The sequence below is a fragment of the Carettochelys insculpta genome, chromosome 1, assembly GCF_033958435.1.
Source record: "Carettochelys insculpta isolate YL-2023 chromosome 1, ASM3395843v1, whole genome shotgun sequence".
Lineage (NCBI taxonomy): Eukaryota > Metazoa > Chordata > Testudines > Carettochelyidae > Carettochelys > Carettochelys insculpta.
Genome location: NC_134137.1, coordinates 18,372,955 through 18,400,073, shown reverse-complemented (window position 1 = coordinate 18,400,073; position 27,119 = coordinate 18,372,955). Strand labels below are relative to the sequence as shown.

General features: G+C 44.9%; 2 protein-coding genes across 2 annotated transcripts in view; one reads left to right on the top strand and one right to left on the bottom strand.

The window, feature by feature from the left end:
- The window catches only part of EMSY (EMSY transcriptional repressor, BRCA2 interacting), a 98,684-nt gene extending 97,467 nt beyond the window's left edge, over window positions 1-1,217 (bottom strand). Inside the window, exons 1-2 of the mRNA XM_074981996.1 lie at window positions 973-1,217; window positions 250-340 (exon numbers count right to left, since the gene is read on the bottom strand). The gene's annotated coding sequence lies outside the window, so the exon portion shown is untranslated. The remainder of the gene's footprint in view (window positions 1-249; window positions 341-972) is intronic.
- THAP12 (THAP domain containing 12) lies at window positions 106-27,018 on the top strand. The gene is made up of 5 exons (XM_074982442.1): window positions 106-1,007; window positions 10,513-10,633; window positions 12,039-12,146; window positions 13,490-13,526; window positions 19,354-27,018. Exons 1-5 carry the CDS (start codon window positions 919-921, stop codon window positions 21,300-21,302), a joined length of 2,304 nt encoding a protein of 767 aa, XP_074838543.1. The 5' UTR covers window positions 106-918; the 3' UTR covers window positions 21,303-27,018.
- Window positions 27,019-27,119: the final 101 nt, after the last annotated feature.

Here is a 27,119-nt window from a genome sequence, read left to right as displayed (position 1 = left end):
ACCTGATCATCTCCACTCACTCTTGCAAATAGCCCAACAGTGCATCTTTCCAGGAACAGCAGCTGTTTTTTCACTGCTTTGGAATTTCCTCCCTTGAACAAGCCACCAAAATGAGACATCACACTTAAGACATAGCATGGGAATAATTTATCTCGATTTTTTTTTTGGGGGGGGCGATTTTAACAGAAAAAAGCAAGGCATTTTACACATTATAATGATAAACATATAACGCCTGGGGTTACTTCCTACCTGCCTCTAGGGAATGCTCCAAGTTTAAACTGAGTGCGTTACCTGTCCAAGTCAAGGTAGTAAAACACACAAGTGGCGCTTACAACAGGAGCTGGTGGGTGCAAAAGAGAACTGAGGGTTAGTGCCCCAGGGTACCAAAGGCGACCATCTGTGGCAGCTGCAGTTACAGTTCCTCTGCCTCCAGTATGGTCCTCGGCCCCCCATAGGCTTGCCTTCATTCTGCAGTCTCCGCCCATCGACCCCTGACTGTGCCAGTCAGCCGCTCCCCAGAGCCTGCGCCGCTTTAGCAGCCTCTCTTTTCTCCGTTACCCAAGTCAGCGTTTTAGTGGCACCAGTGTCTAATACGCATGCGCCAGCAATTGTGCTCAGCTCACCAAAGCCCAGCGTGCTACCGACTGGAACACGAGCCCGCTCCCAACTCAAAGTCTCTGAGGGAAGCGCATGCGCACTTCGCATCGCCTCCAGGTCCCTCGTGCGGCTTGCGGCGCGTGCGTGCCACGCCGCGGTCGGGCGCGGTGCCTTGTGGGAAGGAGGCGGCTCTGTCCCGGAGGAGGGTGGCGGTGAATCCTCCCGGCCGCTCACAGCAGTGTAGAGCCGCTTCCCCTCCCCCCGCCCTCCGGCCCGGAGGGAGCGCGGATTTAAAGGGACAGAGACCCCGCCCCGGGGACCATGCCGAACTTCTGTGCGGCCCCCAACTGCACCCGCAAGAGCACCCAGTCCGACCTGGCCTTCTTCCGCTTCCCCCGGGACCCGGTCAGGTGAGAGCCGCGCAGCAGCCCCCGCGGCCGGGACGAGACCCCCGGAGCGCGCCCGGCTCAGCTGCCTGCCCGCCTCCCTCTCTCCCGTCCCGGGGCGCTCCTCGCCTGGGGGTGGCCGAGCCCTGCCGCCAAAGGCTGCGCGGCCAGGACTGGCTGGCGCCGGAGTCGGACCCCTCGCCTCAGTGAGCCTGAGGAGGCCGCGCGCGCCGCTCCCGGGGGGCGGGGCTCTGGGCGAGCGTCTGGCTTGTGGCTTGGCGGCTGCGCAGAAACGGCCCGGGTGGGGGGCGGGCCGGAGTGCGGATCTGACAGCGCGCGGGCTAGGGCAGCCTGCGTGGGGCCGGCGCGGGGGCAGAGCTGGGGCTACAGCATAAGGCGGGGGCGGGGTGAGGCGGGCACAGCTGGGAACCAGGGCAGGGCTAGGGACTGAGGCGGGCACGGCTGGGGCTGGGGTGGGGAGATGTGGGTAAGTTGGCAGGACTGGGGGGTGAGGCGGGCAGAGGTGGGGCTATGGGGCAGGGGCGGAGAAGATGCGGGTGAGGCGGGCCGAGATGAGGCTATGGAATGGGGAAGATATGGGTCAGGCAGGCAGAGATGGGGCTGTGGGTATGGAAGATATGGGTGAGGCTGGCAAAGTTGGGGATACAGTGCGGGACAGGTGTAAGGTGGGTAGAGATGGGGCTGTGGGGCAGGGGCAGAGAAGATGTGGGTGATGCAGCCAGAGCTGGGAACCAGGGCAGGGCCAGCGGGTGAGGTGGGCAGGGCTGGGGCTATGGGGCAGGGGCGGAGAAGATGTGGGTAAGGTTGGCAGAAGTGCGAACCACGGCAGGGCCGGGGGCTGAGGTGGGCAGAGATGGGGGTACAGGACTCAAGGGTGAGGGGGGCAGAGATGGGGCTATGGGGCAGGGGCAGAGAAGATGTGGGTGAGGCAGGCAGAGCTGGGGCTATGAGGCAGGGATGAAGAAGATGTGGGTAAGATTGGCAGAGCTGGGGATACAGGGCGGGGCAGATGTAAGGTGTGTAGAGATGGGACTGTGGGGCAGGGAAGATGTGGATGAGGCGGGCAGAGCTGGGGATACAGGGCTGGGGGGTGAGGCATGCAGAGATGGTGCTGTGGGGCAGGGGATGAGATGTGGGTAAGGTGGGCAGAGCTGGGAATCAGGGCAGATTTGGGGAGTTGAGGCAGACAGTTGTGGTGGGCAAGGTATGGGTAAGGTGGGCAGAGCTGGGGTATAGGGCAGGAATGGAAGTGAGGTGGGGTGAGGGCAGAGAGGATGAGGATGAGGCAGGCAGAGCTGGAGATACAGGGTGAGGCAGGCAGAGATGGGGCTATGGGGCAGGGAGGATGTGGGTGAGGTGGGCAGAGAGCGGGTACAGTGCTGGGGGAGAGGTGGGGCTATGGGACCAGGGGAGATGTGGGTAAGGTTGACAGAGCTGGGAACCAGGGCAGGACTGGGTGGGGTGAGGTGGACAGAGATGGGACTGTGGGTGACATGGGCAGAGCTAGGGGATACAGAGCAGGGGGCTGAGGCAGATGGAGATGGGGCTATGAGGCTGGGGGGAGAAGTGGGTAAGGTTGGCAGGGCTTGCGGGGGTGAGACAGGTAGAGCTGGAACTATGCAGTGGGGGGGATACAGGGTGAGGGCAGGTGTAAGCTGGGCAGAGATGGGACTGGGGGGGGCAGGGAAGATGTAGGTGAGGTGGGCAGGGCTGTGCAGTGAAGCAGGCAGAGATGGGGCTATGGGGAAGGGTAGGAGATATGGGTGAGTTTGACAGAGCTCAGAACCAGGGCAGGGTTGGGGTGTGAGGTGGACAGAGATGTGGCTATGGAGCAGGAAGGTTATGGGTGAGGTGAGCAGAGCGGGGCACACAGGGCAGGGGTGGGTGTAAGGTGGGCAGAAATGAGGCCATGTGGCAGAAAGATGTGGGTAAGAGCTTGGAACCAGGGCAGGGCCAGGAGTGAGGCAGGCAGAGATGGGAATTCAGGTGTGTGTGGGAGAGAGCTGGGTGGGAGGTGAGGCAGTCAGAGGTCCAGTGTAGGGTGCGGGGGTGAAGTGGGTGGTGATAGGGGAGAATATTTGCTAGATTCTTTTTATTCACAATTTGTGTCAAACTCCATTTGGTTGAAATTAGAATTCAGTTGCAAATGCACAAAAAAGTATTTGAAAACTGTGTTTGGTTAATGGAAAACTACCTGAGATGTGCTGGATATTTTTTATTCCATTTTTTCAAAACGTGTTTAGGATTATCTGCTTACAAAAGAAAGTAGGCAATAAAATTAATGGATTGTTTCTGGTCATATCCTTTAATATTTTTGAACTAGTAGCTTTCATTCTTTCACAACCAGTTCTCATTTGGACGAATGGGGAAACCAGGTTTTCCTGATCTTTAATTTCCTTATCACTTTCTTAACTTTGACCTAATTATTGAATTTAATTAGTTGTCTGAACTGAAATGAAGAAAATATATTTCTGTATCAGTGGAAGAGACTGTTCTGAAAACCTGATTTAGTTCTTCAACGAACTTTGGTATCACATACTCAGCTAGTGGTTTGCCTTTCTTAAAAACTTTGGCAGTGAACGTGCATAACTTAACATTATTTTTGTTTAATTTAAACAGTTTTAATAGAGTACTATAGGTTGTCATTAGTTGGATACATTTTCAAATTTAATATTAAAGCATTTTTTTAAAATGGTTTTAAATCTGATTTTTAACATTGATTTTTCTCCACCCTGTAGAGAAGTAATTTATACTTTGTTTGTCAGTAGCACATTTCCTAAATAAAATGGTCTTTTACTGTTCTGTGAAATGTCATCTGTTATTTAAAAACAGTCCTTTAAAACATGGGTGTCCTACCTTTTGGCTTGCCTGGGCCACATTGAGTGAAGAGGAATTGTCTTGGGCCGCATATAAAATATATAATATAGTTAATGTATATAAATCACATAATAAAAGTTAACGATCTTGTGGGGCTGCATTACTAGCTGTCCAGGGCCACGGGTTGAACACGCCTGCTTTAAAATATGCATGACTGAAAACAAGGTTTTCAAATCATAGCGCTGAAAAAGAGTGGTAATCAAAACAGCTGTGCAGACTTTTGTGAGAAGTGTGGTCTTGTTCTTTGCCAAAGAATTAATTACAAAACAAATGCTACATGATTGCAGTTGTACCAGTAACCATCTATGTTTGTTTGCTTCATGAATTGTCTGGTTCCATTTGACTTAAGGAGTTCTGTACTAAGTTACGCATTACTTTCTTTGAAAGCTTTGCATTTTCTGGCATCACCTAAAATGTTTGGTTTTGCCATGTTTACACTATGGTGTATTAATACTTTCAGTAAGCAGCTTATTTATACAACATTTTTCTGGTCTTCTAAAATAAGTACTTTACTGTTTGGGAGGTATACTGTCACAGATATGGTGTGAATTTATTTGGTGTGAGTCCCAGGCTCCTGCTGCTGCAGTTTTACTGTGTTGGTTGGTTAGAACTAGCCTGTTTTGCTTGAGACTAAGGAGTTTTCTGTGCATGGCATAGGTTTAAAGCATAAATACTCTCTTGGATTTGAACTAAAAGTACTGCACTATACGTATATTATTCTTCTGACTGAATACAGGACAGAATGTATAAGGTGCCACTGGACTTCTTGTTGTTTTTGAAGATACAGCCTAACTTGGCCACCCCTCTGATGCTAGTCATAATGCTGTAATTACGTACTAGTCCTCTCTGATCCTCTTTGATTTTGTTTATAGTGGGACATACATTAAGGAGGAGCTGGTGAAGCCTGGGGAACAAACAGGAAGAATTAGAGGCCCTGCCACAGTCACATGAGCATGAGGTGCTTGGAATAACGGAGACTTGATGGGACGATTCGCATAACTGGAGCACGGTCATGGAAGGTTATAAATTGTTTAGGAAGGACAGATGGGAGAAAAGGAGGAGCAGTTGCGCTCTATGTGAGGGAGCAGCATGATTGCTCAGAGCTCCAGTACGAGGAAGGAGAAAATCCAGTTGAGTGTCTTTGGGTTAAGCTTAGAGGTGGCAGTAACAGAGGTGATGTTGTAGTTCGTGTCTGTTACAGACCGCCAGATCAGGGAGAGGAGATAGATGAGGCTTTCTTCAGGCAGCTTAGTGAAGCTTCCAAATCACAGGCCCTGGTTCTCATGGGAGACTTTAATCATCTGGACGTTTGTTGGGAGACAAATACATTAGCACACAGACAATCCAGGAGGTTTTTGGAGAATGTTGGGGATAACTTCTTGGTACAAGTGCTGAAGGAACCGACCAGGGGCCATGCGCAACTTGACCTGCTGCTCACAAACAGGGAAGAACTAGTATAAGAAATAGAAGTGGGAGGGAACCTGGGCTGCAGCGACCATGAGATCATAGATTTAATGATCCAGACAAAAGTAAGAAAGGTGAGCAGTAACATACAGACCCTTGATTTCAGAAGAGCAGGCTTTGACACCCTAAGAGACCGGATGAGCAGGATCCCTGGGGAAACGAAGATGAAAGGGAAAAGAGTTGAAGAGAACTAGAAGTATTTTAAAGAAGTCTTACTGAAGGCACAGGAACAAACAATCCCACTGCATAGTAAGCAATGCAAACATGGTAGGCAACCAGCTTGGCTTAACAGGGAAATCCTTAGTCATCTTAAATTCAAAAAGGATGCATACAAGAAATGGAAAGGTGGACAGTTGACTAAGGAGGAGTATAAACATAAGGCTGGAGAATGCCGGGTGGTAATCAGGAAAGCGAAAGCGCAATTGGAACTGCAGCTGGCAAGGGATGTGAAGAGTAACAAGAACGGTTTCTACAGGCATGTGAACAATAAACAGGTTATCAGAGAAGGTGTGGGGCCATTACTGGATGAGGGAAGTAACCTAGTGACAGATGATGCAGGAAAAGCTGAAGTACTCAATGCTTTTTTTGCCTCAGTCTTCACGAACAAAGTCAACTTCCCCATGACAGTCCTAGACGATGCAGTATGGGAAGGTGGAGGGCAGCCATCTGTGGGGAAGGAACAACTTCTGAGCTATCTAGACAAACTAGATGTGCACAAGTCCATGGGTCTGGATTTAATGCACGCCAGGGTACTGAGGGAATTGGGAGAGGTCATTGCTGAACCTTTGGCCGTTATCCTTGAAGACTCTTGGAGACTGGGGGAGATACCAGATGACTGGAAGAAGGCAAACATAGTGCCCATCTTTAAAAAAGGAAAGAAGAACAGTCCAGGGAACTATAGACCGGTCAGCCTTACCTCAGTCCCTGGGAAAATAATGGACGAAATCCTCAAGGAGTCCATTTTGGAGCACTTGGAAGAGGGGAAAGTGATCAAAAGTAGCCAACATGGATTCACCAGGGGCAAGTCCTGCCTGACCAGTCTGATTAGCTTCTATGACGTGGTAACAAGCTCTGTGGACATGGGGAAGTCAGTGGATGTGATATACCTTGACTTCAGCAAGGCTTTTGATACGGTCTTCCACAACATTCTTGTCCATAAGTTAAGGAAATATGGATTGGATCCTTGGACTATACGATGGATAGAAAGCTGACTTGATGGTCAGGCCCAACGGGTAGTGGTCAGTGGCTCAATATCTGGATGGCGGTCTGTTTCAAGCAGAGTGCCGCAAGGCTCGGTTCTGAGGCCAGTGCTATTCAACATCTTTATTAATGACCTGGATGAGGGACTGGGTTGCACCCTCAGCTAGTTTGCAGATGACGCAAAACTAGGGGGAGAGGTAGATACGTTGGAGGGTACAGAGAGAATCCAGAGGGACTTGGATAAATTGGAGGACTGGGCCAAAAGAAATCTGATGCGGTTCAATAAGGAGAAGTGTCGAGTCCTGCCCCTGGGGCGGAAGAATCCCAAACATTGTTACAGGCTGGGGACCGACTGGCTCAGCAGCAGTACGATGGAAAGGGACCTAGGGGTTATGGTGGATGAAAGGCTGGATATGAGTAAACAGTGTGCCCTTGTAGCCAAGAAGGCTAATGGCATACTAGGGTGCCTTAGGAGGAACATTTCGAGCAGATCTAGAGAAGTAGTTATTCCTCTTTATTCGGCACTGGTGAGGCCACATCTGGAATATTGTGTCCAGTTTTGGGCCCTCCAGTATGAAAAGGATGTGGATTTGCTGGAGCAGGTTCAGCAAAGGGCAACAAAAATGATTAAGGGTCTGGAGCACAAGACCTATGAGGATAGGCTGAGGGATTTGAGCTTGTTTAGTTTTCAGAACAGAAGACTTAGAGGTGATTTAATAGCAGCCTTCAGCTTCCTGAAGGGGAGCTCTAAAAAGGAGGGTGAGAAACTGTTCTCAGTGGTGTCAGATGGCAGAACAAGGAGTAGTGGTCAGAGGTTGAAGAGGGAAAGGTGTAGGTTAGATATTAGGAAAAACTACTTCACTAGGCGGGTGGTGAAGCATTGGAATGCGTTGCCTAGAGAGGTGGTGGAGTCTCCATCCCTTGAGGTTTTTAAGTCCCAGCTGGACAAGGTCCTGGCTGGGATGACTTAGTGGGGGTTGATCCTGCTTGAAGCAGGGGGCTGGACTAGATGACCTCCTGAGGTCCCTTCCAGCCCTGTGATTCTGTGAATGTAGAGCAGCCAATTACTTGATTATGATAATAACCTAGACATTACTATTGTGTTAGTGTTGTGTGAGTTTTCAAGCATCATACTATATCTCAAAGACTAAACATAAAAATGGCTATGCTGGGTCAGACCATTGGTCCGTTTAACCCAGTATTCTTTTTTCTGACAGTGGTCAGTGCTAGGTGTTTCAGTGGGAATGAATAGAACAAGTAATCGTCAAGTGATCCATTCCCAGCTTCATGCTTTCACAGCATCCTCTCATAAAGAGTTCCACAGGTTGACAGTGTACAAAATACTTCTTTTTGTTTGTGTTAAATCTGCTGCCTACTATTTTTTATTTGGTTGCCGCTATTTCTTGTGTTACAAGAAGGAGCAAACAACACCATAATATCTTTTTCTGAGCTAAGAGTCCCAGTCTTGCCAATCTCTACTGACATGGAAACTGTTCCATACCCCTCATCATTTTTGTTGCCCTTCTCTGTACTGTTACAATACATCCAAACATCGTTTTGAGATGAAGCAAAAAAGACCAGCACACTGTTCGAGGTGTGGGCAGGCCTACCAACAAAGGGGCATATAGGGGTCCGCTGCTCATGGGCCTGGCATTTCAAAGGGGCCTGGAGCTCCAGCTACTACTGCAGCTGAAGCTCTGGGCCGCTTTGAAATGCGGCTGAGCACTGTGTGCCAATCTCTGGGCAACTCAAAGGGAGTGTGTCGTGCAGTCCAGGTGAATGTCCCAAGCTCTGCCTCTTCTGCCCTTGGCAATGCCTTTTCTGGGGGCAGAGAGCTGCCTCTCCCTGTCGCTCCCAGGCCCTTGACACCACTGGATGTGCATGTACCTTGTCTTATTATATTTTATTTTCTTGATGCCCAACATTTAGCTTTTGTGATTGCTGCTTTATGTTAAGTGGATGTTTTCAGAGAATTGTCCCCATGAATTTAAAGTTCTTTCTTGACTGGTAATACCTGATTTAGACCCCATCTTTTTATATATATATTTGGGATTATGTTTTCCAATGTGCATTACTTTGTATTTATTAACATCGAATTTTATTTGCCATTTTGTTACTTATACAGTTTTGTGAGGTCCCTTTGTAACTCTTCATAGTCTGCTTTGGACTTAATTGTCTTGAGTACAGGTTGAAGCTCTCTCATCTAGCACCCTCAGGACCTCACAGGTGCCAAACAAGCGAATTTGCCAGATCATGGGAGGTCAACATTGTCTAACAGCATTGCCAGCACTTCTACTGCATACTCTTAGAAGACATTTAGGGAAAAATGACCATGGGAAACTTGACCACAACTATAATCACATAGACCAGGGTATCATAGACACCCTCAGAGAATTCTACTAGATTACTAAGGCATGATTTCTCTGAACGAAAAGCTGCATTAACGCCTCTCCCACAAATTGTGTCTGGAAATTCTGTTCTTTACTGTAGTTTCAGTCAAGTTGCCTGGTATTGATGATCAGGTTTTGTGGTGTCATGTGGTGAAAATGTTATAATACCAATAAATATTTATTGATAGATAATATTCATTCATTCCAGAGAATTCTATTTGTTGGACTTTTTTTTTTAAATAATACGATATAATATTTGCCAGAAACTTGTTGATCAATGACATTTTTGTGAGGGACATGCACAAGTGAAATAGCAGTTGAGCTTCATTATAGTAATTGTGCAGTCTGTATTGTGCATGTGCTGGCTCAAAAAATCCTTGGCAAAGACTTGATTAAATATTTCCATTGGGATAAATGGAAAGCCAACTAATAAATTCATAGTAACAGAGAGGAAGCCGTGCTAGTCTATACACTATCAAAACAAAAAGCAGTCAAGTAGCACTTTAAAGACTAGCAAAACAGTTTATTAGGTGAGCTTTCGTGGGACAGACCCACTTCTTCAGACCATAGCCAGACCAGAACAGACTCAATATTTAAGGCACAGAGAATGAAAAACCGTAAGCAAGGAGGACAAATCAGAAAAAGATAATCAACGTGAGCAAATCGGAGAGTGGAGGGGTAGGTCAAGAATTAGATTGAGCCAAGTATGCAGACAAGCCCCTGTAGTGACTCAGAAAGTTCCCATCACGATTTAAACCATGTGTTAATGTGCCGAATTTGAACTGCTTTTTGTTTCCATAAATTCATATAATTTGTTCCTTAACATGTTTTATGGACAAGAACATACTGTCTTCTAGGTTTAAAAGGGATCTTATTAAGAGCATGACTTCTTCCAAGTTCTGATATGTGACAGAAAATTAAGCAAGCGTTCTTGAGATGGCACAAAGCCAAACCTTTTATAGTGCATATAATGTATGTCTATTGAAGATTTATTTCAAACTGAGCTGGCTCTCTGGATTCTCTATGTTCTATTTTAGAAAACTAACTTTTTTTTATTTTAAAATGCAAAGATCTGTTGTAAATTATATAGCTTTGACCAAGGAGATCACTAACAAGAAAAATATTCAAAATTATGTTTTGTGTAAAACAAACAAACTACTTTTAAAACTTGTCCGATATGCTAAAGGAGGAAGGTATGTTTTTCTTCTGGAATCAGTCTGTCAGCAGCATCCAGGAACAACAACAGGCCATTGTGCTTTCTGAGGCATAGTTAGAAAAATATTGCTAAGAGGAAAAGATTGATATATGCTTCTGATGTGGCATTTAACAGTGAGTAAAAGGAGGACAAGTAAAATTTTAAATGATTCAAACAGGAAAACAATCTGTCTGTCCCCTCCCCCTTGTAATTAGACTGATACCCCCCCAAACCCAATCTGAAAATGAATTTAAAAGCTAATTTCAAACTTTAATGTTAAAAAAAAAAAGATGTTTATGGCGATTAAGTCTTTGGAATTATAGGAGTCTTTTTTGTTCAATTTTATACTACTAAAATGGCTGATGTTTTGTTTTACATGCAGATGTCAGAGGTGGGTGGAGAACTGTCGGAGGGCAGATTTAGAAGATAAAACTCCAGACCAGTTGAACAAACATTACAGATTATGTGCCAAACACTTTGAGACCTCTATGATATGTAGAAGCGTAAGTAAAGACAACTAAACATTTTTTTCATGTGTGTAAAATGTAACTAAGTTCATTTTCCTGCTTCAAAACATTAACGTTAGTATTAAGACACCCTTTTCTACTTTTTAATAGAGACTCATGTCTTATTAAAGATAATTGTTTAAAATAAAATTGAGTTTCTCTCCTAATTTTATGTAGTATTTTCAGCTAATGGAGTGACATCTTAACTGTTCTCGTGACAAAGGAAACACAATCCTGGGTTTTGCAGTAAATTTAAATTTGTGGGCAGAATTATATTTCTTGATATTTGTTGTGCACAAGTCTTGTGTTTTAAATGGCTTTCAGTCACATAATATTACTTAATATAAAAATATGCATAACAGTGTTTGAAATCTGGGAGTCAAAGTGGCCGGTGACATGCCCCCCCCCCAAAAAAAAAAAAAAAACTTTTGTAGAGACTAATTTGTAGTCAAAAATGGAATTTTATGAAGTTTAGTTTGGATTGAGGTGATTTTTTTTTTTAGAGCTGTAATACATGCTTGAGAACGTATGGCTTTGATAACTTGTCATTTTCACTATATAGAATACTCTACTTAAAGAATATCTGATGCCTTATGCAAAGCTAAGAAATAATATTCTATATAGGATATGTGAGCAGAGGTTCTCAGACATTTGTGTGGTGGACTTCTGCTATTGTTTATTCTTCAATTAAAATCACAGTTATTCATCTCATATTTTAAAGCAGTAACAGAGAGAGAACCATGTTTTTCTGTATTCTATCAAAACAAAAAAACAGTCATGGAGCACTTTAAAGACTAACAAAATAGTAACTAATTTAAAAAATAATTATTTTGTTAGTCTTTAAAGTGCTCCATGACTCCTTTTTTGTTTTGATATTTTAAAGCAGGTATGACCCAAGTGAACGTGCTAATTTGAAATTCAGGAGTAGATGAAATTTTACACAAAGAGAGAATTTCTCTTTCATTGTTCTCATGAAAAAAATAATGAAGGAACAAACATGATTGAAGCAGATAGAAACATAAAATGGTTTCCTAATAATTGGGAGTTGGGGGAGGGCTTTCAGTCAGAATAAATGCTTTTAAATGTGCAATAGTTAAAAACATTGTATGGGGAAGAATGGTTTGATCTAAAGATAAAATAGATTTAAGAGATCCTTGTATAATAAGTGGTACTTATGAGTACCACTTTCTTTGTTCTGCTACAGCATCATGAACAATCAAAGTGAAAATATCTGGAAACAGGTCAGCATAGTTTAATGCCCAAGTAACAGTCAGAATAGTAGACTTCCAAATATAAATGGTAAAAAGTAAGACTCATCTTTGAAATTATTTTCAATTACTTTTGTACCGAAACAGAATGTTTTTCAAGGAAATTTCTAATCTAGATGTTTTTCTCTTTACAGAGCCCTTATAGAACAGTTTTACGAGATAATGCTGTGCCAACTATATTTGATCTTACAAGTCACTTGAATAATCCACACAGCAGGCACAGAAAGAGAATAAAAGAGTTGGTATGTTTAAATATAACATTCATGTACTAGAATAATAAAAGCAAGCAAGTGCAAATAAAATTTGTGTAGAGCAGCCCAAGTAAGAGTAACACCCTGCACTTGGTTATCCTTCTGAGGTGTTGTTACCGAAACCTGTCATAGTAGGTCTGATTGGAAAATTTAAATATTATGCTTCTATAACCTGCTATAGAAATGAGGAAAATCTAAGGAAACTAAATTTGTCGAACAAAGTGAAGCTCAGCACTGGTATAAAAGAGACTTGCTACAGATCATGAGTACACTTCATAGATTTTTACACTGAAAATCTTGCTGTAGGTGGATTTGCATGATCACTGTTGTAGTGTCTAATGTTTTGAACCTGGTGGAATTTTTAAGTTTAATATTGAACGATGATAACCATCTTCCTAAGTATTTGAAACCAGAACTAACCAGCTTCTGTTGAAATAACAGATTGCCAGTGGCTCTGTTGTATATTTCACAGCCATCTTGTTGACCATTTATGTATGGTCTACATTTTTGTATAATGGACATTAAGATCTACAACATTTCTTAATTGTAGCAATATATGCAAGCATTGCAGCTGATTTCTTTAAAAAAAAACCCTTTGTTTTAATAAACTCACATAATGAATAATCAAATCCTAGCAATTAGAACTGATAAAATTATGTTAATTTACTTAGTACTTCTCCTGCCAGAATAGAATTCTTTCATAAAATTATCCATTTCTTTCACAATTAAAACTGTACAGTGTTCGTAAGGATGGGTCTCTGTCCCAGTTACTTTGGGGTGCTGTTTCATTATTTTCATATAGACTTGACATTATTTCTGTCACCTTGCTGAGAAATATCTGAAAATGTTCAGATTCTTCTTAATGCACTGCAACTATCTAATAAGTATTAGGGTTCTGAAAACACCTTCATATACAGTTTTAATACAGTAAGCTCTTTTCTGGCAGCCTTTGGACTGAGAGATTGCCAGATGTTCAAGCATTCTGGATAATAGAGAGGTATACCTAGCAATATGTAACACTAAAGAAAAACAAGATGGTAAGAAAAATAAAACAAGAATGTATGCAGAGTACTTTATTTACCAATAACAGTAGTACTGTACACTGTAAACTTATACTGTATTTGCTGTATTTATTTGTATTTACTCTCACTATACTGTACGCAAGGTAAAACTTAACTACAAATTACTGATAGTTAAAATACAGGTTATTTGAGAGTTTCAGATGATAGAATGCTGGATTTGAAAGACTTCACTGTAGTTGGTCTTGAAGTTGTTCAGCAATGTGTGACAATATACTAGACAGTATTATAACTTTTTTGTTTTTGTTCCCCAAGAGTGAAGATGAAATTAGGACATTGAAGCAGCAAAAGAGTAAGTGCACATATATTTATATTTGATTTCTTAGTGATATATAGACCAATAGTTCTTAAATTTTTTTTGTTGACCTTTTGAAAATTGCTGAGAGTCTTGGCAGACCACTTAGGGTGCATCTACACTAGCACGTGCATTCGAAATCCAGGTTGGAAGACCGTGGTCTTTCGAAAGAACCCGCAGAACGTCTGCACACACACACCACGCTCTTTCAAAAGTAATTTCAAAAGAACAGAGGAGTTCCTTTAAAGTTGGTCCTCCATGCCTGAGGTGGGAAGAGCTCCCTCCTTTGAAAGATTATTTCGAAAGAGAGCAAGTATAGATGCTCCGCAGCCCACTCTTCCGAAGGAGGGAGTCCTCCATGGCAGTGATCAGCTGGCAGGCAGCGGTGCCACTCACAGCACTAGCAGAGCTCTATGGCTACAGCATTCGGCAGCGTTTAAGGAAGCAGGCTCCCAGAAACCCTCAGGCAGGAATCTGCACAGTACACTCCCAGCGACGACTCTGCAGCCAGCCCAGCATCGTCCTCCCCGGCACCATGGCCAGCGCCTCCGACCCCTGCCCACCTCAGGGACCCCCCAAGGACACCAGGGAGCCATCCCAGGAGGGGAGCCAGCCCCCTCCTGGATGGACGCCGAGCTGCAGGACTTCCTTGCCTTCTGGGCAGACGAGGAGGTCCTGCGCCAGACAGGGGTCTGGTGCAGGAACTCAGCAGCGTTTCAGTGCCCCGCCAAGGGCCTCACCGGCTGGGGTCACCCCACATAGACCCCAGACCAGGTGAAGTCCAAGGTGAAGGAACTGCACCAGGGCTACTGGGGGGCCTGGGACACGGCTGGGCAGTCAGGGGCAGCGCCCACCAGCTGCCCCTACTACAAGGACCTAGACCACCCCCTTGGGCCCAAGGAGGCCATACCCCCAGCCATGCTGCTGGACACTGCGGACCTGGGACAGCAGGAGCCCGAGATGGGGACTGAGAGGGAGGACTGTCACAGACCTGTGACCGGCACCAGCCACTCACGGAGTCTGGACACCATCAGCGATGACGAGGGCTCAAACAAGGGGTCCTCGTCATCGACATCCCGTCCAGGCTGTCCAACCAGGCCTCATCTGCCCATGCCTCACCTGACTTCCCAGAGGGATCCACAGGTAGGTGGCGGGCACACCAGCCACCCCAGGGACTGGGGATGGGGCATCCTGTCCTGCTTGGGGTGGCCGCATCCCTCCCACATGGCCGGGGCCTGTGGATCCCAGATGGCTGCATTCCCTAGCCCGGGGGGATTGGGGGCAGCGGTGGGGACACAGACACAGACAGATGGCCGATGCATCCAGCCGTGGATAGACCAGGAGGGCAGTGGGGAGGGGAGCCCATGCCCTGGGCACCCATGCAGGGAATCCCAGGACAGGACCATCATGGGGCTCCTGGGCAGGGGGCACAAAACTATGTGCCTGGGATGAATGGCCTCCTCCCTTCTCCCTTTCTGTCTCTACATTTCCAGCAGCCAGACCAGCCCAACCACTGAGGGCAAGGGGGAGTGGCCTGGACCCTGTGCTGTCCCTGCATGGGCCCGCTGCCGGGCCATCCGCCTGCACTGCCAGGGAGGGGAAGAGGAGGCAGGGGACGCTGCCCACACTGCAGCACTGCATTATCTTAACTGGTGTGCTGCGGGAGTGGCTGGCCTTGGAGCAGCAGGCCTGGGACTAAGTGGCAGCCAACCTCAACATCCTGACCCTGGCCGTGGTCGGCCACCTGGCCCCAACTGGCGCCCCATCGCCACCTACTCCCACCCCACTGTCCCTCATCCGCCCATTACACACCTGCTCTCCCACCTCCTCCCCGCTCCGACCCCTCTAGTCCCCCAGTCAGCCTCCCCCGCCCCTTGGTCCACTCCAACCTCACTCACCCACTGCAGTGAACACCCCCACAAATGCCCGACCTTGCTGCCCTGGTCCCAACCCACCTGCCCCTGGCCGACCTCATTCAGCTGGCCTGCATGTTGCTGGCCAGGGCCAGCCAGGAGGAGGCTGTGGCCCCCACTCCCCCTGTTCCAACCCCGGAGAGCCCACAGGGGCCTTGCCCCAGCCACACCGCTACCCACCCATGCTGCAAGCCCCTGCCTGGCCTCAATGGGGCCCCCTGGACATGGAGAGGAAGGGGAGGATGTGGGCAATGGGGATCCTGCCTGTTGAGCCCCCTGCAGGGCTAACGCCACCCCCCACCACGGAGGCCCCCTGGGGCTCCCAGGAAGCGCACCTGGGGCCACTCTGCCCCTGTAAATAGTCTCTCCCCCCCAAGCCCTGTGAATACTTGACTCAAACACGGTGGATAGTTACATTCAGTAAAGAGTTTATTTTTGTGTTGTACACCATGTCCCCTGTGCATGTGGGGCGGGGGGTGGAGGGTGTATGCAGGGTGGTGGTGGTGTTTGTGTATCATAGAATCATAGAATACTAGGACTGGAAGGCACCTCGAGAGGCCATCGAGTCCAGCCCCCTGCCCCAATGGCAGGACCAAGTACTGTCTAAACCATCCCTGATAGACATCTATCTAACCTGTTCTTAAATATTTCCAGCAATGGAGATTCCACAACCTCCCTTGGCAATTTATTCCACTGTTTGACCACCCTGACAGTTAGGAACTTTTTCCTAATGTCCAACCTAAACCTCCCTTGCCGCAGTTTAAGTCCATTGCCTCTTGCTCTATCCTCAGAGGCCAAAACAAACAAGTTTTCTGCCTCCTCCTTATGACACCCTTTTAGATACCTGAAAACTGCTATCATGTCTCCCCTCAATCTTCTCTTTTCCAAACTAAACAAGCTCAGTTCTTTCAGCCTTTCTTCATAGGTCACATTCTCTAGACCTTTAATCATTCTTGTCACTCTTTTCTGGACCCTCTCTAATTGCTCCACATCTTGCTTGAACTGGACACAATACTCCAGCTGAGGTCTAACCAGCTCAGAGTAGAAAGGAAGAATGACTTCTCGTGTCTTGTTCACAACACACCTGTTAATGCATCCCAGAATCACGTTTGCTTTTTTTGCAACAGCATCACACTGTTGACTGATATTTAGCTTGTGGTCCACTATAACCCCTTGATCCCTTTCTGCTGTAGTCATTCGTAGACAGTCTCTCCCCATTCTGTATGTGTGAAACATCCTTCCGAAGTGGAGCACTTTGCATTTGTCCTTATTAAACTTCATCCTGTTTACCTCAGAACATTTCTCCAATTTATCCAGATCATTTTGAATTATGACCCTATGTGTGTGCGCGCTGGGTGGTGGCATGTGTACAGGGTGGGGGTGGGTCACTGTGGCCCCCGTTCGAAGGCCTGGCACAGGGCTTCCCGGATTCGCACCTGTCCTGCTAGGCCTGGTGGAATGGGGCTGCTCGTACTCGTGTCCCACTGTGGCGGCCCACCCCAGCACAGATGGCTAGTGCTTGTCCTTGACAAGGTTGTGCAGGGTACAGCAGGCCCCGACCACTGGTGGGACATTGGCCAGGCCCACCTCCAGCCTCACATGGAGACACTAAAGTGCCCCTTGAGGTGGCAGAACTCCCATGAACAGTATTGCAGGCCTGGTTCAACCACTTGTTAAAAAGGTCCTGACTTGGCTGGGTGTGCCCTGTGTCTGACCTCATGAACCAGGCCTGCAGGGGGTGGGTCACATCTGGGCATACAGGGTGGCATTGTGGTGTCCCTGACGGGTAGCTCCCACTGGGGGATGACAGTCCCCTCGGCCATGCTGTGTCCTAGCCCCAAAGTCTGGAACACACTGGCATCATAGGCATGGTTGTACCAGCCCACACAGATGTCCTGGAACCAGCTGTTGGCATCAACAAGCACCTGCAGGACCATGAAGTGATAGTCCGTGCAGTTTATATAGGCCCTGCGACTGTGCTCCAGGATCCTGATGGCAATGTGCATACTGTCCATGGCCCTGAAGCAGTTCAGGAAGCCCAGCTCCTGGAGGCCCCTCATGGTGTCATCCAGGTCTCTGACATGGATTAGCTGCCTCAGGAGCACCTTGTTGATGGCCCAGACGACCTGCAGGGCAGTGAAGAGGGGGGGGCGCTCATGAATGTGGCCTGGGGTACAATGTGCACACCCGTCCCCACCGGGGGATACCCCACCAGTCCCCACCCCTGTCCCCAGCGGGGGATGCCCCACCGGTCCCAAATGGTGCTCCTTGCTGGGGCACCCCCAGGCCCCTGCTCCCCGCATGCCATGTGGGTGTGACCTGGCCATTGCTTACCTCATTGAGGACAGCCCCAACAGTGGCCCTGCCCACCCCAAACTGGTGACTGTGCAGGGTGGCCAGTTTCCACAGGGCGATGGCCACCCTTTTCTGCAGGGGAGCGCTGGCCTCCTGCGGGTGTTGCAGTGCTGGGGGGACTGGGACGAGCCAGTTGCACAGCTCCATGAATATTCCCTTGGTCATCTTGACGTTCTGTAGCCACCAGTCATCATCCCAGTCCTCCAGCACCAGCCGGTCCTACCAGTCGCTGCTTGTGGGGAAGCTCCACAAGCAGCAGATGACCCAGGTGACCGGTTGGGGACATTGCACCCTGAGGGCAGCCTTCAGGAGGGTGGCTACCTGGGTGGCCACCCGGAGCCACTGGTGCACGGCAGCCAGGACTGTGGCTAGTGCATCGGCCGCAGCCTCAATGGGGGGAGGGGGCTGCTCAGGGTCCATGGGGGCCCGGGTTGCCTCCTCAGCTTGCTTTCCTTGCATGCCTGGGGACAGGTTGCTGGCCCTTGATGTGTGCAGTCCAAGGCTTGGGGTGGGGGGCCCCTTTAAAGGGCTAGTGGGCGGTGACCCCACCTGTGGCACTTCCTGCTGCTGTACTTTCAAAAGAGTGCCCTGGGTCATGTGGACGCTCTCTTTCAAAAAATTACCCTCAGGGACTTTTGAAAGAGGAGATTGAACCTTCAGTGCCCATTTGCCTGTGTGGATGCTCCCTTTGAAAAGGATGGCTTTCGACATTCCATTTTGAAAGCCGTCCTTTCAAAAGAGAGCTGTAGTGTAGACGCAGCCTGAGTGATTTTTTTCCAAATGCTGTTTTTAGCATTAGCTAACTGTTGTAAAGTGTTTGGGTAAAGCATTATATAAAAAAACCTCTTCCTAATTAACACTTTATTATTTCTACAAATATAAGCACACAATTCATACTTTAACACCAGTAAGGATCTCTCTCCCACCAGAGAGGTGAGGCTAGGTAGGAGGGCCATCTCTTCACAGCAGCCAAAACCCTGGAACTGTGGAAGGATACCTCTTTCTCTCCCTGCTACAGCCCGCCACATCCCAAAGTCCTCCACACTCCCTTCTTACCTCACTACCCGCCCAGCCTACCCGCTGTTCACTCTCAGGCCACAGACTCACCTTACATGTACATCTTCTCCAGGCACCTGAGCAGTAGATCTGGGCCGTACAACTCAACTAATTAGGTTGGTGGCCCTTCATTTTTGTGTGTGTGCACGCAGCTGCCCATGTGCATATCTTTACAGGAAGCTGTCCACAGATCACCAGTATGGAGCTTGTGAACCACAGTTTGGGAATCTGATATAGAGGTCTAGGTATTGCACTTTAGGCAAATAAGGTAGTATGAAATAATTTATTGTTAATTTTGCATAGTAAGGATAGTTAAAATGTTGTTGGACAAAACTAAAGTATTATAAATAGTGCCTCTCACAGACACTGTTAATTAAATTGTAAACACTATGGATTTTCCATTCAGCGATTATGTAAATATAGTTGTAATGGAGAAAGGAAATGCATCAGACGTTCCAATGTGAAGAAGTCTTAGGTGTGTAACGTCTTTTATTTTGTAGTTGATGAAGCCTTTGAACAGGAACAAGCAAATCAAGAGTTGAATGAGAGCAGTGCTCAGAATACTCTTTCAGAGGAAGGAGGAGAAGAGCAAGAAGAGGAAGCTGTTCCTTTAACACTAGAAGAAAGAGAAAACAAAGATTACCTTAAATCTTTATTTGAAATTTTGATCCTCATGGGCAAACAAAATATTCCTTTGGATGGCCATAATGGTGACGAACTTCCAGAAGGCATCTTCACTCCAGATAACTTTCAAGCACTTTTAGAATGCAGAATAAATGCTGGAGATGAGATTCTAAGAAAACGATTTGAGATGGCTGCAGTAAATTTGGAGTATTGTTCTAAAACTCAACAGAAACAGATGCTTGAGATCTGTGAGAGCTGTGTAAGAGAAGAGACACTCAGAGAAGTAAGAGACTCCCACTTCTTTTCCATTGTCACTGATGAAGTAGTAGATATAGCAGGTGAGGAACACTTACCAGTGTTGGTGAGGTTTGTTGATGAGTCCCACAATCTGAGAGAAGAATTTGTAGGATTTTTGCCTTATGAGGCAGATGCTGAAATTTTAGCTGTTAAGTTCCATACAACAATTACTGAAAAATGGGGTCTAAATATGGAGTACTGTCGAGGTCAAGCGTATATTGTTTCCAGTGGATTTGCTTCAAAAATGAAAATTGTAGCTACAAGACTCTTGGAAAAGTATCCACAAGCTGTTTATACACTCTGTTCCTCTTGTGCTCTAAATGTATGGTTGGCAAAATCTGTCCCTGTTGTTGGTGTTTCTATTGCTCTAGGGACAATAGAGGAAGTTTGTTCATTTTTTAATCAGTCACCACAATTGCTAATAGAACTGGACAATATAATCTCTGTTCTTTTTCAGAACAATGAGGAAAAGAGTAATGAACTGAAGGGGATCTGCCGTTCTCAATGGACAGGTAGACACGATACTTTTGAGATTTTAGTGGACCTAATGCAAGCGCTGGTACTGTGCTTGGATGGCATAAGCAGTGATGTGTCTCTCAGATGGAGTAACTTTGTTGTTGGTCGAGCATTTGTACTTTCAAGTGCACTAACAGATTTTGACTTCATCGTCACTATTGTAGTTCTGAAAAACATTTTGTCTTTTACAAGAGCCTTTGGAAAAAATCTCCAAGGCCAGACATCAGATGTGTTCTTTGCAGCCAGCAGCTTAACAGCCGTGTTGCATTCACTGAATGAAGTAATGGAGAATATTGAAGTTTATCATGAATTTTGGTTTGAAGAGGCAACAAATTTGGCCACGAAGCTGGATGTACAAATTAAACTCCCTGGGAAATTTCGCAGGGCACAGCAAGGTAACCTGGACTCCGATATAACATCAGAAAATTACTACAAAGAGGCACTTAGTGTTCCAACTGTAGAGCACATTATTCAGGAATTAAAAGATATATTCTCAGAACAACATCTGAGAGCCCTTAAATGTTTATCTTTAGTGCCCTCAGTCATGGGGCAACTCAAATTTAATACATCTGAGGAAAATCATGCTGATATGTACAAAAATGACCTACCTAATCCAGATACGCTCAGTGCAGAACTTCATTGTTGGAGAATCAAATGGAAGCATAGAGGAAAAGATATTGAGCTTCCAGCTACTATTTATGAGGCACTTCATTTGCCTGACATAAAGTTCTTCCCTAATGTGTATGCATTGCTTAAAGTTTTGTGCATCCTTCCGGTGATGAAAGTGGAGAATGAGAAATATGAAGTAGGACGGAAGCGCTTGAAGGCATACTTGAAGAACACCTCGACAGAACAGAGGTCAAGCAACTTAGCTTTGCTTAATATAAACTTTGATATAAAACATGATTTGGATTTAATGGTGGACACTTACATCAAACTCTATCCAGACAAAGTAGAATTTCAAGAAGACTTTCTTCCCTCAAACAATTCAGAAGTAACAGAAGATGCTTAGAAAATAATCTCTAATCAGTTTGTTGAAACAGTTTTTCTCGTCAGGCTATAACATCAAGTGGAAAAACTATAAAATGTATGTAACATAATCATTGCAATTGTATTTCCATTTTAGGTCTCAATTTGAACAGTCTCCTGATCCACAATAAAGTACTATTATGTGAACAGAAACACAATTGAAAATGAACAGTACTCAAACTCTTCGTCTGATTGACATGACTAAGGTGCTCATTTATTTTGTTGTGTCATTTTGGAAAAGTAATTTATGTTCACTGTGGATCCTATGGGGTTGTTTTATACTTATACACAAAGTGCAGGAAAATAAGGTAGAACGAAGTGCGTTGCTTAACAGTTACTGGGGTTTTGGTTTACTTGGAAACAGTTTGTTTTTAAAAATAGGGAGATATTTGAATAATTGGTATATTATATGGTATATCATATATTGTTATAATATATGGTATATTTGAATAATTTAGTGGAGAGTGAATTCTTGTGTCACAGCCATTGCACTGTGGACTGTGCTTACCACATAAAGTGAATGTGTGAGTGCGAAGGTACTTTTAAGTTTTCAATGGAAGATCTAGCCTTTCTTAATCACCTGGTTGTATTGTTTACATTCCTTTGTGTAAGCCACACAATTTTTTTCCTGTTAAGCTTTTAACAGGCATTAATTGAATATTAAATCTTAAATCCTGAAATATACTGACTGTAGAAATTATTCCATAAGCATCTAAACCTGTTTGGTTTTGTCATCACAGTTACACAAAATAGTATATTGCCGCCATCTTCATTTTGAAACATAAGCTAGAAAAAATAAAAATGTTTGTTGTTTGTGGGGAAGAGACATGGAATATATTGCTGTTTATTTTTGGCATAAAGAAAACAATTTTGTATAGTTTTATTTCAGTCTAAAATAAAATGTGAATTTGCTTTTTTTTTTAAGTATTGATATTTATTAATGAAGCAATGCTTCCTGTGGAGAGTGTGTATTACACTGTTTATATAATTCCAGCCAGTGGCATTACGTTAAAATGTTAGATGGGAGAATATTTCCATATCTGATTTTGTAATGATACATGTAATATAACCTTTCATTTATATGGTAAACTATATGGTGTAAAAGGTTTTTTAAAAACACTTCTTGTAGCATAGTTTTAAATACAACATTCTTCAGTATAAAAATATATTATTTGAATGGGATATGTAGTCTTTTAAAATTATTAATGTAACTTTAGTTAATACACCTCAGTTCTCTTATGTTTACACTTTATTTTTTAAAGAAATAAAAAAACTCTCACCCAAATTGCAGTAGAAAAGATGCCCACAAACAGGGAAAACTAACTGTACAGGAGAAAGTATAATACAGTCTACATTGAGTTTGTAAAACATTCAGAGTGAAGAAATATGCAAGTAGCATTTTCACATTTTAGTCATTGTAATAGGAAACTTTAATTCATCAAATCAATGCCAATGCCCTTGCTCTCCGTTTTGAAGGGCATTGCACTTGCCAATGTCAGGTGGAGACACTGCTCTGATCTGGGAGTAAAAGACCAGCTTGGCTTCTCTGGACCTGCTGCTACACCAAGACCTCAATTCACTGCCACTCTAGCATCTCAAATCCAGGAACCTTTCTGACTGTGTCAGTGCAGCAAGTCAACATAAAGGATGCTAGCACTTTCTGGCTTGAAGTATCAGAGGGGGAAAGTAATGGACAAGGGTTGTGCCCTCCTTTTTCCATGGACCTTGGGATCTGTGGAGTTGTGCAATTCTGCAGACTCCTCCTGCTTCAAGAAAATGTACCTTTCCACAGTAAATCTGATATTTTTTTCTGAGTAGTCAAATGACCTTCCCATTGAAACCAATTTAAATACAGTTGCTTTGATTGCTTTCACTGCAAGAGAGGATGAATTTCATAACTGACTAGTTGATTCTAATTTAGCTAATCCTAGCTGGTTGACTTCTGTTAATGACGACAGTTCTCTGGAATATCCTGCTTTTATTTCCTTTTTCTATGCCTGTATCAAAAATTCACCATAACAAAGAAATCCATTACAATTCACTTTTTGGTTCTTCAAAAAATAACATGGAGATTTTAAGTCCTGGAACTTATCTTTTGTCAATGACTATAGAAAACCTTTCCTTTCTTGTTTGGCTGCCAGAGCATGGCTGCAAAGGAACAGAAGCCCAGAACCACTTAATGTAGCTTTGACTTTAATAAACATGAAAATATATATGTTTATTGGATCTGTTTCAAGAAGCAATTACTAACTTAAAAAAAAAACTGTGATCCCAAACTACAATAAACGAAACCTGAATGTTTTTTCTGTCATATATACAATCTTTTTAATTACATGATTATAATATAAAGTTGAAAAAAGTATAATACACTCATGCATACACATGTATCCTAATTAAATATTTTTGGTTTTATACTTGTATTAATTGTATCACTATAAGGGTCTCATATAGCTTTTGAATTAGACTTTTTGTGGTAAATTCCATGAGTTTGGTGTCACATCTCCCTTTTTTCTTCAGCCTGCAGCAGATTTGTTTTAAAATGCAATTCCACGGATGAGGCCAGTAATTGTAAAACTCATCTAGGAAGACTGAGGAGGAAAACCCTAGTGATTCCTATTTCTTCTGTCCTTTAGTATTAGTAGCAGCCATGGGGGAGGGGAGTGCTGGACCACAGGTCTCACTCTCTTAGGACTTGCTGTGCAGGTGTATGTGATTTTGAGACATACTTCTTGAGCTATGGAGAATTCTACTTAGTATGAGATTGGACAGAAAATACTTTGCACAGATTCAAGCCAGTTAATTTCAGAACAGTGAAGGGCATTCCTTTTTAGTAGAGGGTCAGGACTATTTCACCCCCACTATCCTGAAGATTATCTTCCTGCGGCCCAGCGGGGGACTCAACAGCATAGGGTAAGTTCTTGCAAACTGATTATCATGAGCAGATCTTTACAGCCACACAGAACCCACAGAAGTGTAAGCTCATGTGTCTGCATACACAGAATTGGCTTATTGGATTCAGGTCTTAATTTTTCACTTAAGAAGGGTTTGAGAGATGCAAGAGATCTATACACAGTAGAATTCTGCGGATTGGGTTGTGATATCCATAATCAAACAGTTATAAATACTTTATCCAACGAGTCCCACTGACTTCACTGAGATAGCCTTAGAACACCAGAAAAGTCTACACCACAGTTAGTTGCTTGTGGCTGGTTTGTGCCGGCTGACTTGGGCTTGCAGAGCTCGGGCAAAGAGCTGTTTAACAGAGGTTTCGATGTTTGGGTCTAGGCTGCTGTCAGAGCCTGAATGTTTGCACAGCAATTCAACAGCCTGTTAGTTTGAATCAGATGGACAGGGCACTCATAGATTTTTAATTGCAGTGTAGACATATCCTAAGGTACTCTGGGGTAAGCAAGAGTATTAAAGACTGGCCTGTACCTATATTTTTTCCCTTGAGGAAATACAAGCTGATGATACTGTTGTCTGAGTTGAATATAATAAAGATATCCACCAGAAAGGGGGAGAAAAGTTTTATGATAAAACTAATGGAAAGCAAGAAAATTTGAGGGAAAGAGGTTTTATAGCTTCACTTATTTCTCTTGCTGCATAATATCTCATCACTGGAGATGATGGATTAGGAGGTTAGATAGATGGCTTTCAGGGATGGTCTAGAAAGTGCTTGGTCCTGCCATGAGGGTAGGGGGCTGGACTCGATGGCCTCTCAAGGTCCCTTCCAGTCCTACTCTTCTATGATTCTATAATAAACTTTTAAGTAGGAATGGGGAATTTTTTTTGGGTTGGGGCCACTGACCCACAGAAAAATCAGTCAGGCCACACAAGTGAGAAGCCAAAAAACAAAACCCTCTGTTGTGCATCCAGACTGAGAACCAAAAGAGATACTCCCCTCGTTCCCTTCACACACCAGCCCCAGAGGCTAGGGGGTACTCCCTAGCCTCTGGGATGGGGTCAGAAGTGAGGGGTAGTGTTTATGGGAGGGAGAGAGGGTGCAGGAATGGGTGGGGAGGTTGGAAGGATGCAGGAACAGGCTGGGTGTGGGAGGTAGGTTGCAAGAGCACAGTGTGGGTGAGTTTGAGATCCCTGTTTTCATGTTTATACTGTAAATACTTTTTGTGTAGATTATTAGTACCCTTTTCCTTTGTCATTAAGGGGCTCCTTTTAGCTCTGGGACTGAGTATATCTCAGTCCCTGGGCTTCGTTACTTGTGCCTCCTGTAGCCTATGGCCATGAGCAACCCACACTCTAGTTGTCTCTCCAGATGGAGCTGTTTACAGAACAGGAAATCCTATCAGTTTTGCTCACTGAGAAGGCGTAGCCCAGGCTTCCTCTACGATAACGTCCTGATCCCTTGGACAGTACTCCTACTCTGTTTTTCCCCATCGTTTCCTCTGGTTCTCAAAGTACTGAAGATGAAATGGGATAAGGTCTGTTATTCTTATAGCCCTGAGTTGCCCTTGGCAACCATGGTTCAGTACATTCTGTATCTATGAGTAGTAATCCCACTTCTGCTCTTACTTGGTCCAGATCTGAAATCTCAAGACCTCAGTTTGTTACTCCAGGCAAGCCTCAGCTCCCTTCACCTAACTGCATGGACATTGCATGTCCAAAGTCAGAGGGGCGAGCCTGTTCAGGTCAATTTTGACAGATCTTGCTAGATACTATGTAGCCCTAGTAGATGGTTTCTACCTCACCAAATGGAAATATTTTATATATTCACTCACAGTATTTTATATATATTCACATGTATACAGTATTTATGTGCACGCACGCACGCACAGAGTACAAGCTTGATTATCCAGCATCCCCAGGGAACAGGGAGTGCCAGAAAATCAAATCTGGTTATTTGAGCACTGGACCTGCTCCTGCTGGCAGGGATGCTGGCTCCAGCAGGGCAGCCAGCCCCAGCCAGGCCATAGTGCCAGACACATAACTTGCCAGTTGTACAAGTGCAGGAGAACATTTTACTGTATAGGCATCCCAGTGAGACCTCTCTGACTCTCTTCCCTTCAGTCTATGGATTATTTGTTCCACCTTAGGCAGAAAAGTCTGGTCCTCACATCAATCAAGGTGTATTTAGTAGCAGGTTCAGCTATTCTCCCATTAGCAGCTGGCAGGCCAGTGTTCTCTGATGAAATTACAGTCTGCTTTCTTAAAGTCATGAAAAGATTTTTATCCTGAGATTCACAGTCCTCCCTTTGAGGCACTGGCATTTTGCACTCTACTGTTTCTCTCTTAACCAGTCACCTTCCTGGTAACAATCACCTCAGTAAGCAGGACCTCAGAAATTAAGGCCACTAGCCCTGCATACATTTCTACACTTTGTCTATAGCCAGCATCACTGTAGTATCTGAGTACCTCCCAATCTTTGATGTATTTATTCTCTAAACACCCCTCTGGCATACGATAGTGATGATCTCTCCAATGTAGAAATGGCAAAGTGGGGCACAAAGGGTGTGTCTACACAGCAAAGTTATTTCAGAATAATGGATGCTATTCCAACAAAACTGCTAGCATCTACACAAGGCAACCACTATTTCAAAGTAATTTTGAAGTAGCAGATGGCTTATTTTGAATTTGGTGAACCTCATTGTATGAGGAATAGTGCCTATTCTGAAATAGATATTTCGGAATACAGGCTGTATACGCATGGGCTGTGTCTACACATGCCCCTTGCTTTCGGAAGGGGCATGTTAATGAGGCACTTGGAACAGTGCATATTCAGCAACTCATTAGCATAATGACCAGTTGTACTTAAAAAGTGCTGCTTTCAAAACGCAGACTGGCT

Coding starts and splice junctions, on each gene's coding strand:
- THAP12 (XM_074982442.1), top strand. CDS start 919: ATGCCGAACTTCTGTGCGGCCCCCAACTGCACCCGCAAGAGCACCCAG. Junction 1,008..10,512: donor TTCCCCCGGGACCCGGTCAG/GTGAGAGCCGCG, acceptor TTTTACATGCAG/ATGTCAGAGGTGGGTGGAGA. Junction 12,147..13,489: donor GAAAGAGAATAAAAGAGTTG/GTATGTTTAAAT, acceptor TTGTTCCCCAAG/AGTGAAGATGAAATTAGGAC.